At 37.0% G+C, this 15,576-nt stretch overlaps 1 protein-coding gene across 1 annotated transcript; it reads left to right on the top strand.

The window, feature by feature from the left end:
- Positions 1-14,332: 14,332 nt before the first annotated feature.
- On the top strand, positions 14,333-15,265 carry LOC308351593 (olfactory receptor 4C11-like; the record flags this gene model as incomplete). The annotated part of the gene is made up of 1 exon (XM_080817392.1): positions 14,333-15,265. The coding sequence occupies one exon, from the start codon at positions 14,333-14,335 to the stop codon at positions 15,263-15,265; it is 933 nt and encodes a 310-aa protein (XP_080673518.1).
- Positions 15,266-15,576: the final 311 nt, after the last annotated feature.

Here is a 15,576-nt window from a genome sequence, read left to right on the forward strand (position 1 = left end):
CTCACAGATCTGTAGTGAGGATTAAAGAGCCACACTTCTGCAAACCCATAGCATAGGAAGTGTCTAGTAAATTTTAGCTTATGTTATTATTACTATTACCATCAGTCTCTGTAATTGTTTCTTCATTCTTGAAGAATGAAATAATACTAACTACACACATTACTGCCATGCCATGCACATAGCAATCAATCATTAAAAATACATTTATTAACTATTATAATGTTATTGGTTTTAACAACATGTACTATCAATTCGTTTGTAGTAGCTCCTGGAGACTTCTATCACATTCTCATAAGAAACAACCTGTTACACTTTTTGGCAACTGTTATAAGTAGGTGATACTGGGCTTTCTGTCACTGACTTGCATCCCCTTACTGAACCTCAGCTGTCTTCAGCAAGGCACACAAAGTTCTTACCAGACTTATATGCAACAGTCTCCCTTCTTCCAACTCCTGTTCATCCTTCCACTCACATTTTCAATTACCTTCCATGTGTCCCCATTCCCTTAGGATAAAGGAAAAGTACCTAGCTCTATATTCATAACTTTGACATCCATTTTTGACCACAATTTTCAGATTTAACAGCCAGTGGGACTACATCAAGATAAGTTCTTAGTCATCTCAGACAATGATGTGTGCACTGACACTCTTCAAGAACTCAAAACCACTTTCTATCTCAGAAACCTCATGAGAATCCACAACTCAGTAGAATGCATGCATTTATTATTTATAAGATGAATAAGGTTACTAAAGTCAAGCTTACATTAATCAAGGGGATTTCTTTTTCAGGTAATGCAATTAATCATAATATGAAATGATGGAGATTAAGAACAACCTGACAGGGTTTGTTCTACTGGGGCTCACAGAGAATCCAAACATGCAGAAAATCATGTTTGTTGTGGTGCGGGTTATCTATATCAACTCTGTGGAAGGTAATGTGTTCACTGGGGTCACTATCACTGCCAGCCCATTTTCAGGGTTCCCCATGTCCTTTTTCCTGGCCTCTCTCTACTTCACTGATCCCTGCTATCCTTCTGTCAATACCAGATTTTCTGGTACCTGGTATGAAGTGCCTGAATGGCAACTGTTTCTCATCTCCCTGTTTGTAAGGAACATCAGAAGCAGTTTGATTTCAGGTTACAAGGCCAGCAATATGTCTACACGCCCTACAGCAGGGGTGTGTCAACTCTCCAGCAGTATGTCATTATTTAGTTCATAGACACCTCAATTGCCTTTTATTTTACCATCCTGTACCAGTATGTGCATTATATGAGTGACATTATGCTGAGTGGATCTAATGATCAAGACGTATCTACTCTAGATTTATTGGGAAGATATTTTTGTCAGAGAATGGAAAACAAGTGCAATTAAAAATCAAGGGAATGAAACACAGGGAAATGTCCAGGGCCAGGGGTATAAAGCATATCAGAGTATTTATTTTGAAAGAAAACTAAAACATGATAAAAGCAGAGAGGGAGGCAAACCATAGGAGTCTCTTAACTATAGAGAACAAACTGTGGGTTGCTGGAGGAGATGAGGGTGGCTAAATGGGTAATTTAATAATGGATATTAAGGAGGGCAGTTGATGTTGGAGCACTGGGTGTAAGAAGCAACTAATGAATCACTAAATTCTATTCCAAAATGAATAATACTTTGCATTTAACTAAGCTGAATTTAAATAAAACCAGAAAAAAAAAAAGATATCGCTTAGAAGGTAAAGCTTATCTTGGTCCATTTATCCCCTCCAACATCAAAAAGATATACAATACCCAAAAGGACTCTTTGGACACGGAAGGCAACATCTTTTTTTCTTTGGGTGTTTTACTTTGGCTTATTTTTCAAGTGACTCAAAGAGCTGCTAGTTGGAGTTGGACTAAAGACAAGGCTCTGCCACAGGTCCAGACTGTGGTGCAAGCTTCTATTCCATTTGAGGGTTAAGATTCCACACAACCAATGGTTCTCGAAGTATCAGTGGAAGAAAGGGATGATATTGGAGTCTTTGACGGTTCTCCATATATATGGATTGTAGTGCAGACCTTCAGGATTTTGGAATGAATTCCAGCCATACTATACAGATCATTACATTCCTTTTGAGAAATGGCTCTTGGCCTGGTACTGGGCCTTATTAGAGAATACCGCTTAACCATGGGCTACAAGTTACTGTGAAATTTGAACTTTTCATCATGAATTTGGTGTTTGCAGATGCAGAATCATAGAGTTGGTGTCCAAAGCAGCACTCCATTATGGAACAGACAGTCTCCTTTTATATATGGTTTTACTTTCCATGTTACAGATACCTGAAGTTCAGAAGCAGATGATCCTCCTTCAGACACTATGTCAGAAGGTCAGTGGTAGTCTAATGCTATAACACAATGCCTGTGTCATTCACCACAGTTCATCTCATCAGAACAGCATTTTATCATCTCACATCATCAAAGGAGTAAGGGGGAGTACAGTACACTCAAGTATTTTGAACAAGAGAGACAGTATTCAGATACTTTTGTTAAAATATGTAGTTGAAACTTATTTTATTTTATTATTGTTGTTGTTATTTATTAGCATGCCTAAATTTTAAATTAATCATTACCACAGGGATGCATGTATAGGAAAATACATTATATATATATGGTTCAGTAATATCCATAGTCTCAGTCACCCACTGGGAGTCTTGATTTATATCACTCCCCACATAAGGAGGAGATACATTATAGGTGATCTGTCCCAAACAGGAACTGAAGAAAATGTTATTCAAAGAAGAGCCTAAAATCTCACACTCCCCACTTTTGTTACCATGCTTTCTCTCTCCCAGCCTACACCCAAGGCCTTGTGGAGAATTCACTATGATCAAGTGACAGAAGAAAGGATTTGGGCCTGATATAGATAAAAATTCAGCAGTGATATGTAGGTACACCTCAAAAGTGAATAGACACAACACGACATTCTCATTATGGAAAAAACCCTGATGGTCCAGGGTAAAGGGAGTTTCTCTCAATGGATAGAACTTGAAACAATGCACCCAGTGTTCAATTTCTTTGAGTGAAAAATGTCTGGATTTAAAAAATATGCTGATTCATGGGTTTTGGCCAAAGGTTTGGCTGAATAATCAGGGACTTGGAAACAAACAAACAAACAAACAAGCATTATTTTAAAACCATTAAGAAGAGTTTATCTTTGTGTACGGTGTAAGAGAATGGTCAAGTTTCATTCTTCTACATATAGCTGTCCAGTTTTCCCAGCACCATTTATTGAAGAGACTGTCTTTTTTCCACTGGATATTTTTTCCTGTTTTGTCAAAGATTATTTGACCATAGAGTTGAGGGTCCATATCTGGGCTCTCTACTCTGTTCCACTGGTCCATGTGTCTGTTTTTATGCCAGTACCATGCTGTCTTGGTGATCACAGCTTTGTAGTAAAGCTTGAAATCAGGTAACGTGATGCCACCAGTTTTATTTTTGTTTTTCAACATTTCCTTAGCAATTCGGGGTCTCTTCTGATTCCATACAAATTTTAGTATTATTTGATCCAGCTCTTTGAAAAATACTGGTGGAATTTTGATTGGAATGGCATTAAAAGTATAGATTGCTCTGGGCAGTATAGACATTTTAACGATGTTTATTCTTCCCATCCAAGAGCATGGAATGGTCTTCCATCTTTTTGTGTCTTCTTCAATTTCTTTTAGGAGTGTTCTGTAGTTCCTCGAGTACAGATCTTTAACCTCTTTGGTTAGGTTTATTCCGAGGTATCTTATGGTTTTTGGTGCTATAGTAAATGGAATCGATTCTCTAATTTGCCTTTCTGAATTTTCATTGTTAGTGTATAAGAAAGCCACTGATTTCTGGACATTGACTTTGTATCCTGCTACATTACTGAATTGCTGTATGAGTTCTAGTAGTTTGGAGGTGGAGTCTTTCGGGTTTTCCATATAAAGAATCATGTCATCTGCGAAGAGAGAGAGTTTGACTTCTTCCTTGCCAATTTGGATACCTTTTATTTCTCTTTGTTGTCTGATTGCTGTTGCTAGGACTTCTAATACTATGTTGAACAAGAGTGGTGAGAGTGGGCATCCTTGTCGTGTTCCTGATCTCAATGGGAAGGCTGCAAGCTTTTTCCCATTGAGGATGATATTTGCTGTGGGTTTTTCATAGATAGATTTGATGAAGTTCAGGAATGTTCCCTCTATCCCTATACTTTGAAGCGTTTTAATCAGGAACGGATGCTGGATTTTGTCAAAAGCTTTTTCTGCATCAATGGAGAGGATCATGTGGTTCTTCTCTCTTCTCTTATTGATTTGTTCTATCACATTGATTGATTTGCGAATGTTGAACCATCCTTGTAACCCAGGGATGAATCCTACCTGGTCATGGTGGATAATCTTTTTAATGTGCTGTTGGATCCTGTTTGCTAGGATCTTGTTGAGAATCTTAGCATCCATATTCATCAGTGATATCGGTCTGAAATTCTCCTTTTTGGTAGGGTCTTTGCCTGGTTTGGGGATCAGGGTGATGGTGGCTTCATAAAAAGAGTCTGGAAGTTTTCCTTCTGCTTCAATTTTTTGAAACAGCTTCAGGAGAATAGGTATTATTTCTTCTTTGAAAGTTTGATAAACTCGAAATGGATAAAAGACCTCAACGTGAGACAGGAATCCATCAGAATCCTCGAGGAGAACATAGGGAGTAACCTCTTTGATATCAGCCATAGCAACTTCTTTCAAGATATGTCTCCAAAGGTGAAGGAAATAAAGGCAAAGATGAACTTCTGGGACTTCATCAAGATAAAAAGCTTCTGCACAGCAAAAGAAACAGTCATCAAAACAAAGAGGCAACCCACGGAATGGGAGAAGATATTTGCAAATGAAAGTACAGATAAAAGGTTGATATCCAGGATCTATAAAGAACTCCTCAAACTCAACACACACAAAACAGATAATCATATTAAAAAATGGGCAGAAGATATGAACAGACACTTCTCCAATGAAGACATACAAATGGCTACCAGACACATGAAAAAATGTTCATCATCACTAGCCATCAGGGAGATTCAAATCAAAACCACATTGAGATACCACCTTACACCAGTTAGAATGGCCAAAATTAGCAAGACAGGAAACAACGTGTGTTGGAGAGGATGTGGAGAAAGGGGAACCCTCTTACACTGTTGGTGGGAATGCAAACTGGTGCAGCCACTTTGGAGAACAGTGTGGAGATTCCTCAGGAAATTAAAAATAGAGCTTCCCTATGACCCTGCAATTGCACTGCTGGGTATTTACCCCAAAGATACAGATGTAGTGAAAAGAAGGGCCATCTGTACCCCAATGTTTATAGCAGCAATGGCCACGGTCGCCAAACTGTGGAAAGAACCAAGATGCCCTTCAACGGATGAATGGATAAGGAAGATGTGGTCCATATACACTACGGAGTATTATGCCTCCATCAGAAAGGACGAATACCCAACTTTTGTAGCAACATGGACAGGACTGGAAGAGATTATGCTGAGTGAAATAAGTCAAACAGAGAAAGTCAAGTATCATATGGTTTCACTTATTGGTGGAGCATATCAAATAATATAGAGGACAAGGGTAGATGGAGAGGAGAAGGGAGTTGAGGGAAATTGGAAGGGGAGGTGAACCATGAGAGACTATGGACTCTGAAAAACAACCTGAGGGTTTTGAAGGGGCGGGGTGGGAGGGTGGGGGAACCAGGTGGTGGGTATTAGGGAGGGCACAGATTGCATGGAGCACTGGGTGTGGTGAAAAAACAATGAATACTGTTACGCTGAAAATAAATAAAAAATTAAAAAAAAAAAAAAAAAAAAAAAAAAAAAACCATTAAGAAGAAATTTTGAGGAAGAGTCAGGTTTCCATATCTTTCTGAATGAATAAAAACACACAAACATATTTATGTCCATTGTGAATGTTCACCAAGGACTGACCCACAGAGGAGGATATTAAGAATCAAGTGCAAAGAATGACCTAGTTTGTGCATACCAATCAGCCTATTTCCCATTCACTCCTGTCATCACCCAACGGGCTCATGAACAAAGTGATCTCGGTGGCAGAGATGGAGGTTGTACATGAGCCCAACGGCATAGACTTCCACCCACTAAAGCTACCATGGGCATGACCACTGCCAAGGGCAAACTCAGCAGATGCAACCTGAAGTCCTGACATGGCAGCTTCCTTGGCATGATCAGCTTGGGTGCAGGTTGATTATATTGGAATATTTCCATGATGAAAGGGCAGTGTTTTGTTTGGACTATCATAGACACTTCCTTTGGATAGGGATTTGCATTCCCTGCATGCAATGCTGCTGACAAAACTACTATCCATGGACTTAAAGAATTTTGTAATCCAAAATCATAACATTTCATACAGCATTACTTCTGATCAACAATCTCACTTCACAATAAATGAACTGCCACAGTGGGCCCATGATCATGGAATTCACTGGTCTTATATTTCCCACTATCTTGAAGGAATTGGCCTGATAAAATGGGAGAATGACATTTTACAGAATTAGTTCTAGTACAATCTATGTAGCAATGCCTTCCAGGGTTGGAGCAAGAGTCTTCAGTTCTCAGGAAGGCCATATATGCTCTGAATCACCATCAATTTCATGTTGCTCTTCCTCCCATAGCCAGGTTCTGTAATCCAAAAATAGAAATGTTAGAAGCACCACATATTATTACTCTTAGTGACTCACTAGCAAAATTTTTGCTTCCTATTCCCATTTGCTTATGCTCTTCTTGCTTTGAAGTCTTCCTTCCAAAGGGAGAAATGTTTCCAACATGATACAATGCAAAATTCTATTGAAAAGAGTGTTAGGACCACTGCCTGACCACATGGGGTAGCTCATGGCTTTAAATCTATAGGCAAAGAAGGTTTCTGTGCTGGTTGGGGTGATTGATCCTGGCAACCAATGGGAAATTGGACTACTACTCCACAATGGAAGTAAGAAAGAGTATAGCTAGAATACAGGAGTTCTTGTAGACATTTAGTGTCATCATGTTCTGTGTTAAGGTCAAAAAAACTACAGAAACCCAATCCAGGTAGAACTATTAGTTACCCAGAGCCTTCAGTAACCAGCTAAAGAACCACAACCAGCTTTGGTGCTTGTTGAAGGCACATTGAATACAGAACGGGTAAGAGAAGAAAGTAATTATAAATAAACCATGTGACTGTTACAAAAATGAAGACTGTAATTATTGTATTTACTCCTTATATTATGAATAATTCTGTGTCTGAATACGTATATGTATATATATATATATATATGTATATATAAAGAAAATATCTATGTTTTCTTTCCCTTTCTTATTACCTTATCATGAAACTGAAGATATGTTGAATTTTTCCCCTAGCATTTTAGTACTTTTATTTTCCATAATATCTTTTAACTAACTAAATATCAAGGGAAAAGTAAAAACCGCCCCAAAATTTTACTTTTTCTTCTTGTGGAGGTTTTAGTGTATTTTTGTTTGTATACAGAATTGTCGTATGATGGTAGTTGGTGTTATAACCATTTGCAGTTGGAGGTTAAGTATGATTTACAGAGATGTGTTTAGGTACTACATGGATAATTGGTGGGCTTTTAACAATTAATTTTATGTGTTAACTTGCCTAGACTACAGGGTGCTCGGATAGTGCCTTGACTATTGTTTTGGATTATGACTATGAGATTTTTCTGGATGATATTAACTTTTGAATTGTTAGAATGAATAAAGTAGATTGTTCTCACTGATGTCGGGTCCTCATCTACTGAAATGAAGGCCTGAAAATTACAAAAGGCTAACCTCCCCTGAGTAAGAGAGAATTCTCCTGCCTGAGAGCTTTCAGACTGAACCATTAGCTCTTCTTGTCTGATGACTTGCACGCTGACACATTAACTTTTCATGATTTTACACTAGTCTCCTGCCTATGGACCTGAACTAGGACACTGACTCTTTCTGTTTTATTGAGGTTTCTGGTGCTTAGACTCAAAATGGGACATTGATTATACAGATTTTGTACCTGCCAGGTTCCATATACACAAAAGCAACTTTGTGTGTGTGTGTGTGTGTGTGTGTGTGTGTGTACAGAAAGATTTCAGATCTTCATGGATCAAGAGACTCAATATCATTCAGATTTCAATAATTTCTGAAACAATACACATTTTATACTATCCCTATAAAAACTCCAATGACAATTTTTGCAGACATAGAAAAATCAGCTGAAAGTTTCATATGGAATTTCAATTCTTTAGTCAAATAAAAATTCTCAAAAAGAAAAATTTCTATGTCCCACATATCCTATTTTAAAATTATTATAAAGCTACAGTAATGAAAACTATGGTAAATAAGCCAGGGACTTAGACAAATGGAATGAACTGCAGAGCCCAGAAATGCACCATCCCTTATATGGTCAACTGAATTTCTGCAAGGGTTCCAAAACCATCCAAAAGGAAAGAATAGTGTTTTCAGCAAATAGTTTAGCTAAACTACATATTCAAAATCTAGTTATGCAAAAGAAAACTAGATACACAAAAGAATGAAGGCAGGAGTGCCTGAGTGGCTCAGTGGGTTAAGCCTCTGACTTCAGCTCTGGTCATGATCTCAGGGTCCTGGGATGAAGCCACCCATTGGGCTCTCTGCTCAGAGGGGAACCTGCTTTCCCCTCTCTCTCTGCCTGCCTCTCCCCCTACTTGTGATCTATCTCTGTGTCAAATCAATAAATAAAATCTTAAGAAAAAAGAATAAAGGAAGACCCTTAAATTATACCATAGACAAAGTAAACTCCAAATGAATCAAAGACTTAAGTATAAGAACTAAAACTATAAAATATTTAGAAGAAAAGAGTAGTGATGTATTAAATGTTGGCTAGCTAAACACAACAACAACAAAGGATAGATTATAAATGAAATAAAAGCTTCAGGACATTACCATAGGAAATAATTTCTTGAATATGTCAGCAAAAAAAAAAAAAACACAAGTTACAGAGGAAATAAATTAATTAAACTATCTCAATATTAAAAACGTCTATGCATCAAAGGCCACAATCAACAGAATGAAAGGCAATTCATGGAATTCCTAAAACTCAATATCAACAAAAGACTTGAATAAACATTTCTCAAAAATATATGCAAATTGGAAATGAGCACATGAAAAGATACTCAACATCACTAAACACACTCATGCACACTGTCCATAAGAATATAAAAATGTTGAAGCCACTGTGAAAGGCAATAAGACCTTCTTCAGAAGTGAACAATAATGACCAAGTGATCCAGCATTCCCACTTCTGGGAATATAGCACTGGAAGTGGGAACTGGAAGAGATGTGTGTACCCTCATGTCCATATCAGTATTAGTCATGAGTCATGATAGCCCAAATATGTAAGCAACCCATGTGTCCATCGACGTATGAATAACCAAAATGCGGAATGCATACAATGGAATATTATTCAGCATGGAAAAGGAAGGAATTTCTGGCCCATGCTCAACACAGATATACTCTGATGACATATTAAATGAAATAAAATGTGTATCGTCATGTCTTCTTCAATACCTCCAGACACTGACAGTTTCTCTGAATATCCTTTATTTATTTCAGTTATGTTGAAAATACAAGGTTATATTTGTTTCACTTGTGTATATAATGATTCCACAATTCTAGAGCTTATTCAGTGCCCATCACAATAATTCTGCTCAACTTTCCTTGTTTTTGATAAACTTCAAATTTTTGAGAACTAGTCAGACATTTTATATAAAAACCTTTATTTGGGGTTTGTTTGATGTTTTATTCAAGATCGGACTGGAGTTCTGGGTTTTTGGGAAAAGAGTCACAGAGGCAAAGTGTCGTTTGCATCACATCATGCCAGCGGGTACATACTTTCATTGTGACTCATCATCCTTGAGGTTAACCTTGATCACCTAGTTGAGGTAGTGTTTGCCACATTTGTCCTCTGTAAATTTATTTTCCCTGCCAGATTCCACAATGTGCCTTTTGGAAGGAATTCACTTGTGTGCAATCCACGAATAAGAGATTGAGTGTTATCCTATAACCTTTTGAGAGCAGAATACCCACAAAATAATTAGGAATGCTTTAATGGAAAGTTTGTCTATTATTCCCAATTCATTAGCTATTTATTTAAGTGTTCATATCACTATGAACTTGTGGATTTTTTAAACTATGAGTTATATATCAATTTGTGTTATTTATTTTGTTGTTCAATTCTTTTCTAGCTCTAAGCATTGTGGGCTCTTTCCAGTGGCTCTTGTGTCCCTTTTGCATATTCTTATCACAGTATCAGTTATCTGTGTGTGTGTGTGTGTGTGTGTGCGTGTGTGTATGGTGTTACCACTTTTTTACCAGTTCATCTTTACATTCCCCACCTGAGACCTAGAATCAGCCTTTTGTTTAAAAAATCCTAATTAATTTTTTGGATAAAGGTATCAGGAAAAAAGTCCTGCCACTAGATCACTAGATAATCACTGTTTTTTTTTTTTTAATTCTAGTCAAAACATGTCATTTATGGCCGACATAAACACTTTAATTGCAAAAAGAGATCAGCTTTTCCCCAAAGTCCATTAATACATAGTGAAGATTAAGTTCTTGCCACATCTAGCTCATGTGTCTTAATTAAAAGGGAAGGAACACTTTAGGGAATGACCCTCCCTAGACTCTTATATTTTGCATCACTCATGTTTAAATACTGCTGTAGGAAAGGCAAAATACAAATATTTCCCTGTCAAAATTATAAGTGAGAGTGGATATCAGAAAGTGTGGGAAGAATCCTGGACCAACTTTGTCTTCTGGCATGCAGGTGAGAACCTGAGCCTCAGTGACATCAAAAGAGATCAGACAGAATTTTAGAAGGATATTTTTTATTCTCACTGGAGTAAAGAGTGACTGAATTACATTGAGAAGAAAAGAGAATGACAGAACATCCTACCCTTTGCATAAGCTCTTAACACAACTGGTGAGATTTGTGTTGTAGATTAACATAGTTGTATTTCATACTCTGAGAAAATTCATCTGATCAATGCCAAATGCACACCTAACACATAAAAAGGCATTTGTGGAAGGACAGAAAGTTTAGGGAATTTTCTACAAGTACTTGACAATCTAAACTGAGAAGGCAGAATAAAAGAAATACACAGTAGCTCCTGGTGGAGAGAGTGGCAAATAAAAAATGTATCTAGAACAGTGTTCCTGTATGTTCCTTGGAGATGATGATTTTACTTGGGATGTAGTAGGCTTCCCTTTTCAGTGGTAACAGAATATTGAAGGACTGACCACTATTGGATTGTATCAAGCAGAGATTCTCTTAATTCTTTCATTTACTTTATGAATACTTATTATTAAATATGTACATTTTTCTAAATGCTTGAATTCAACAGTGAACAAATAAATATTATCTTCCTTATGTTGCTTCTTTAGAATGGATGCCACTCATATATATTCTTATTTGAACTATACAAATCTTTCAGTCTATATCATTGTAAGATAGATGATAGATTGATTGATTGATAGGCAATAGGTAGATAGATGATAGAAAGGTAGAAAATAGATAGGTAGATGTATAGGTGTATGGATAGACAGACATCACTTTATAATACTTAATTGTTAGAAACCACAGACAAGTTTTCACTCCTGTCTGCTGAAGAGTTGGACAAAGAGCCTATTTGTGAAACTTATAAGAGTGTAGGGGAATCTGTAGTGAATGGCAGTGTGGTGGGAGCAGTGCAGTTGGGGCATAATGTGGTAAAGACCCTTGAGTCCAGAACTATCTCAGCAGTGAGTCACCCTCTTACACAGATATTTAAATCCTGCTCTAGCCCAATAAATATTGCTGTTTCCTGCAGCCTGTGTCAGAATACAGTTGTTATGTACCAGTAATATGCTAAAGGCAGTAATAAACCATCTACTAAGAGAAGGTCTTTATAAAGCTTTATTTTGTTGCAGCATCATTATGACAGATTATCAACTACCAGTGGGAATATCTAAAAGGCAAGTAACTCTCTTACCTTTGATTCTAAGAATACAATTTCCCCACCCTCAGGCCACAAATATACTATCTTGATACTCTTGTAAATACAATTAATTGATATGAGTCTGTGTGTGTGTGTGTGTGTGTGTGTGTGTGTGTGTGTGTGATTTTATTATGCTGTTAATGAAAATATTACCACCTTCAACAGACAGTCCTGAACTCTGCCTCTTTACAACATATTTTAGAAACCATTGTATATATAGCCACTTCTCTTTGTTTGATGATTGCATAAAATACCATCCCTGAATCATTTTGCTTCCTTTTGGTGGGTATTGAAGTTGTTTCTTACCTTTGGTCAACATGGAAAGGATTGCTTGATGATCTTCTTGCCTATCAGTGAGATTATTTGCAGCAAATGCAAACACTAGACCTGTGTCTATGTGACAATGAAATATCATCAATGCTAAAAATCGCCCCCAGAGAGATTGAATCCCTTTAAACTCCTCCCAAGAATGTGTGGAATCAATTGTGTCCAACATCATTTTCAGAACAGTTTGTTAAGAGACATTTATCAAAACTGGCATTTTGTTAATCTAAATGAAAAGATAAATAATTGGATTTGAATGGAATGTATTTTTCTATGAAAGAAATTGATAATATTTTCACATTATTTTTAATAAGAAGAGTTCCTTTGAGGTCGGTTCTTTTCCCCATTTTCATTTCCATGTTTTTATTATTATTATTATTTTGTTGATTTATTTAGAGAGAGAGAGGGAGAGAGAACAAAAGCAGGGGAAGGGACAGAGGGAGAAGGAGAGATAGAATCTTAAACAGCTCCATCGCCAGCACAGAACCTAGCATAGGGCTGGATTCCAAAACCATGAGATCATGACCTGAGTGGAAATCAAGAGTCGAATACTTAACCGGTTGAGCTACCCAGGCACCATATGGATTGTGTTTTCAATCTCTGAGATCCATTTATATTTGTCTGCAATACATGTTGTAAATATACTTAAATGCCTTGGCACTTATACATTTAATTGTGCTATTATATGGGAAATATATGTGATGAAGACAGAAAAGGATATTTCCAGTTTTGTATACATAAATGAATATTGTTTCTCTTCCTGTTTCTATCTTTTGCTGAAGTCAGGGCATGGGACTTACAAGAACATATATTCCAAGAATCATATGTAAAAGCTTTAGCTATGACCTGGAGTTTCATTAGCTCTTATCTAAATCCCTGGGGCTTAAAATAACATGAAATTTGAAACAGTATTTTGATTTATGCCAAATGTTCCCTACTTATCCTTTATTTTAGTCTCAGTCTCTCCTTGTGTCTTAAGAAAATATGCAGAAATAGGGGCGCCTGGGTGGCTCAGTGGGTTAAAGCCTCTGCCTTTGGCTCAGGTCATGATCCCAGAGTCCTGGGATCGAGCCCCACATCGGGCTTTCTGCTCCACGGGGAGCCTGCTTCCCCCTCTCTCTCTCTGCCTGCCTCTCTGCCTACTTGTGATCTCTGTCTGTCAAATAAATAAATAAAATCTTTTAAAAAATTTAAAAAAAAAGAAAATATGCAGAAAGACCCATCAAAATACTGGATGAGGTGAAGAATTCCACATTGGACAACAGAAGATAATTTAAAAAGTACAAAATGTTATGACAGAAGCTGAAATCATAACTGTAAGCAACTATAAATTATTGAGAGTGGAAATAAAAGAAAATGAATTTAGTCAAGGGAACAGATCAAAATAAACTTAATGATGGACTAAACTAATTGACTGAACATTCACTGCTAAAGTATTGTTTCTCTCGTCCTTTTTCTTTCTTTCCCTCACGCTGTCTCACTCTCTGTTTCATAGGTTTCATTAAGAAAAAAAAAAGTCCCACATAATTTATTGAATGTTCAGAATATTTACTAAAAAATACTTTATAAATATCTATCAATTTCAAAAAAGTATGAAAGCACATTATATATATCATGCATGAGTTTTCTCCTTTTTGCAACATTCTACCTTAATGGGTCCATGATGTAAAGTTAGGACAGATATTCAGTTCAGAAAGATATCCTTTCATAATAAATTCATTAAGTTAATGTTTGTTATGCCTGAAGAATTGGGTACTCTCTCATTATTAGTATATTTCATTGTTTCCATAAGAAAACATGTGAAAATATTGTGAATAAGTATTATGATCCTTGCTTTATTCAAGGGAAAACAACACAGAAGATAAGGGATTACCCACTGGTAAGTGGACCTTCCATGAACAAGCATGTGAATTTGACCTCCAAATGGAGTACTCATTTCCTAATATTTCTCTCTTTGCAGATTAATTATTTCTAACCTGCATTTTCTCCACTTGTCCTGAAATAATGGAGCAAAATAACACAGTTACTGAGTTCATACTGCTAGGATTGACCCAAGATCCAATGAAAAAGAAGATGGTATTTGTAATCTTCTTCATTTTTTATGTGGGAACTGTGGTAGGGAATTTGCTCATTATTGTGACCATCAAGTCCAGCCGCACACTTGGGAGCCCCATGTACTTTTTCCTATTTCATTTGTCCCTTGCTGATTCCTGTTTCTCAACTTCCACAGCCCCCAGACTAATTGTGGATTCACTTTCTGCACAAAGAACCATATCTTACAATGAGTGCATGACTCAAGTCTTTGCAATACATTTCTTTGGCCCTGTGGAGGTCCTTGTTCTCATTTTCATGGCTATTGATCGCTATGTGGCTATTTGTAAGCCCTTACATTACCCAACCATCATGAGACAGCAGGTTTGCACAATCCTGATCATTCTTGCATGGATAGTGGCTTTTGTCCATTCCATTACTGAGCTAATGCTAGCCTTGAAATTGCCTTTCTGTGGACCCAATTTGATTAATCATTACTGCTGTGATTTGCAGCCCTTGCTGAAACTTGCATGCATGGACACGTATATGATCAACCTAGAATGGGTATCTAACAGTGGGAGCATTTGCACAGGCAGTTTTGTGTTTCTGATGATTTCATATATTGCCATCTTGCATTCACTGAGAAACCACAGTGCAGAAGGGAGGAGAAAAGCTCTCTCCACCTGCATTACTCACATCATCGTAGTAGTCTTATTCTTTGGTCCATGTATATTCATATATGCACGCCCCCCAACCACTTTCCCCATGGACAAGATGGTGTCCATATTTTATACTATTGGGACCCCTTTTCTCAACCCATTCATCTACACACTGAGGAATGCAGAAGTGAAAAATGCCATGAGAAAGCTATGCCATATCACGACTACCTCAGAAAGCAGGAGATGAATTGAGAGTATTGGTTGATTCTTTAATCTGTACAGATATCAAATGTAATAGTGTATATCCTCACTTGTCCAACATACTCTATTACAATGCACCTGATTTCCTTACTTTTTACTGTACTTCTGTCCTCAAACTTGTAGCTTCCCTCGTAATGCCAGCCATGTTCTTACCTCTCCTGAGAATTCAATTCTGACATTGTTGATTATGAAATACTCCTCACATTTCAGTCTACACTCTGTTCTGATAAAAAGAAAAAATATTTATACAATCACAACTGCTCAGTGAGTTTTCATAAATATAAAAAGAGCATATTT

The sequence above is a fragment of the Martes martes genome (genome assembly GCF_963455335.1).
Source record: "Martes martes genome assembly, chromosome: 10".
Lineage (NCBI taxonomy): Eukaryota > Metazoa > Chordata > Mammalia > Carnivora > Mustelidae > Martes > Martes martes.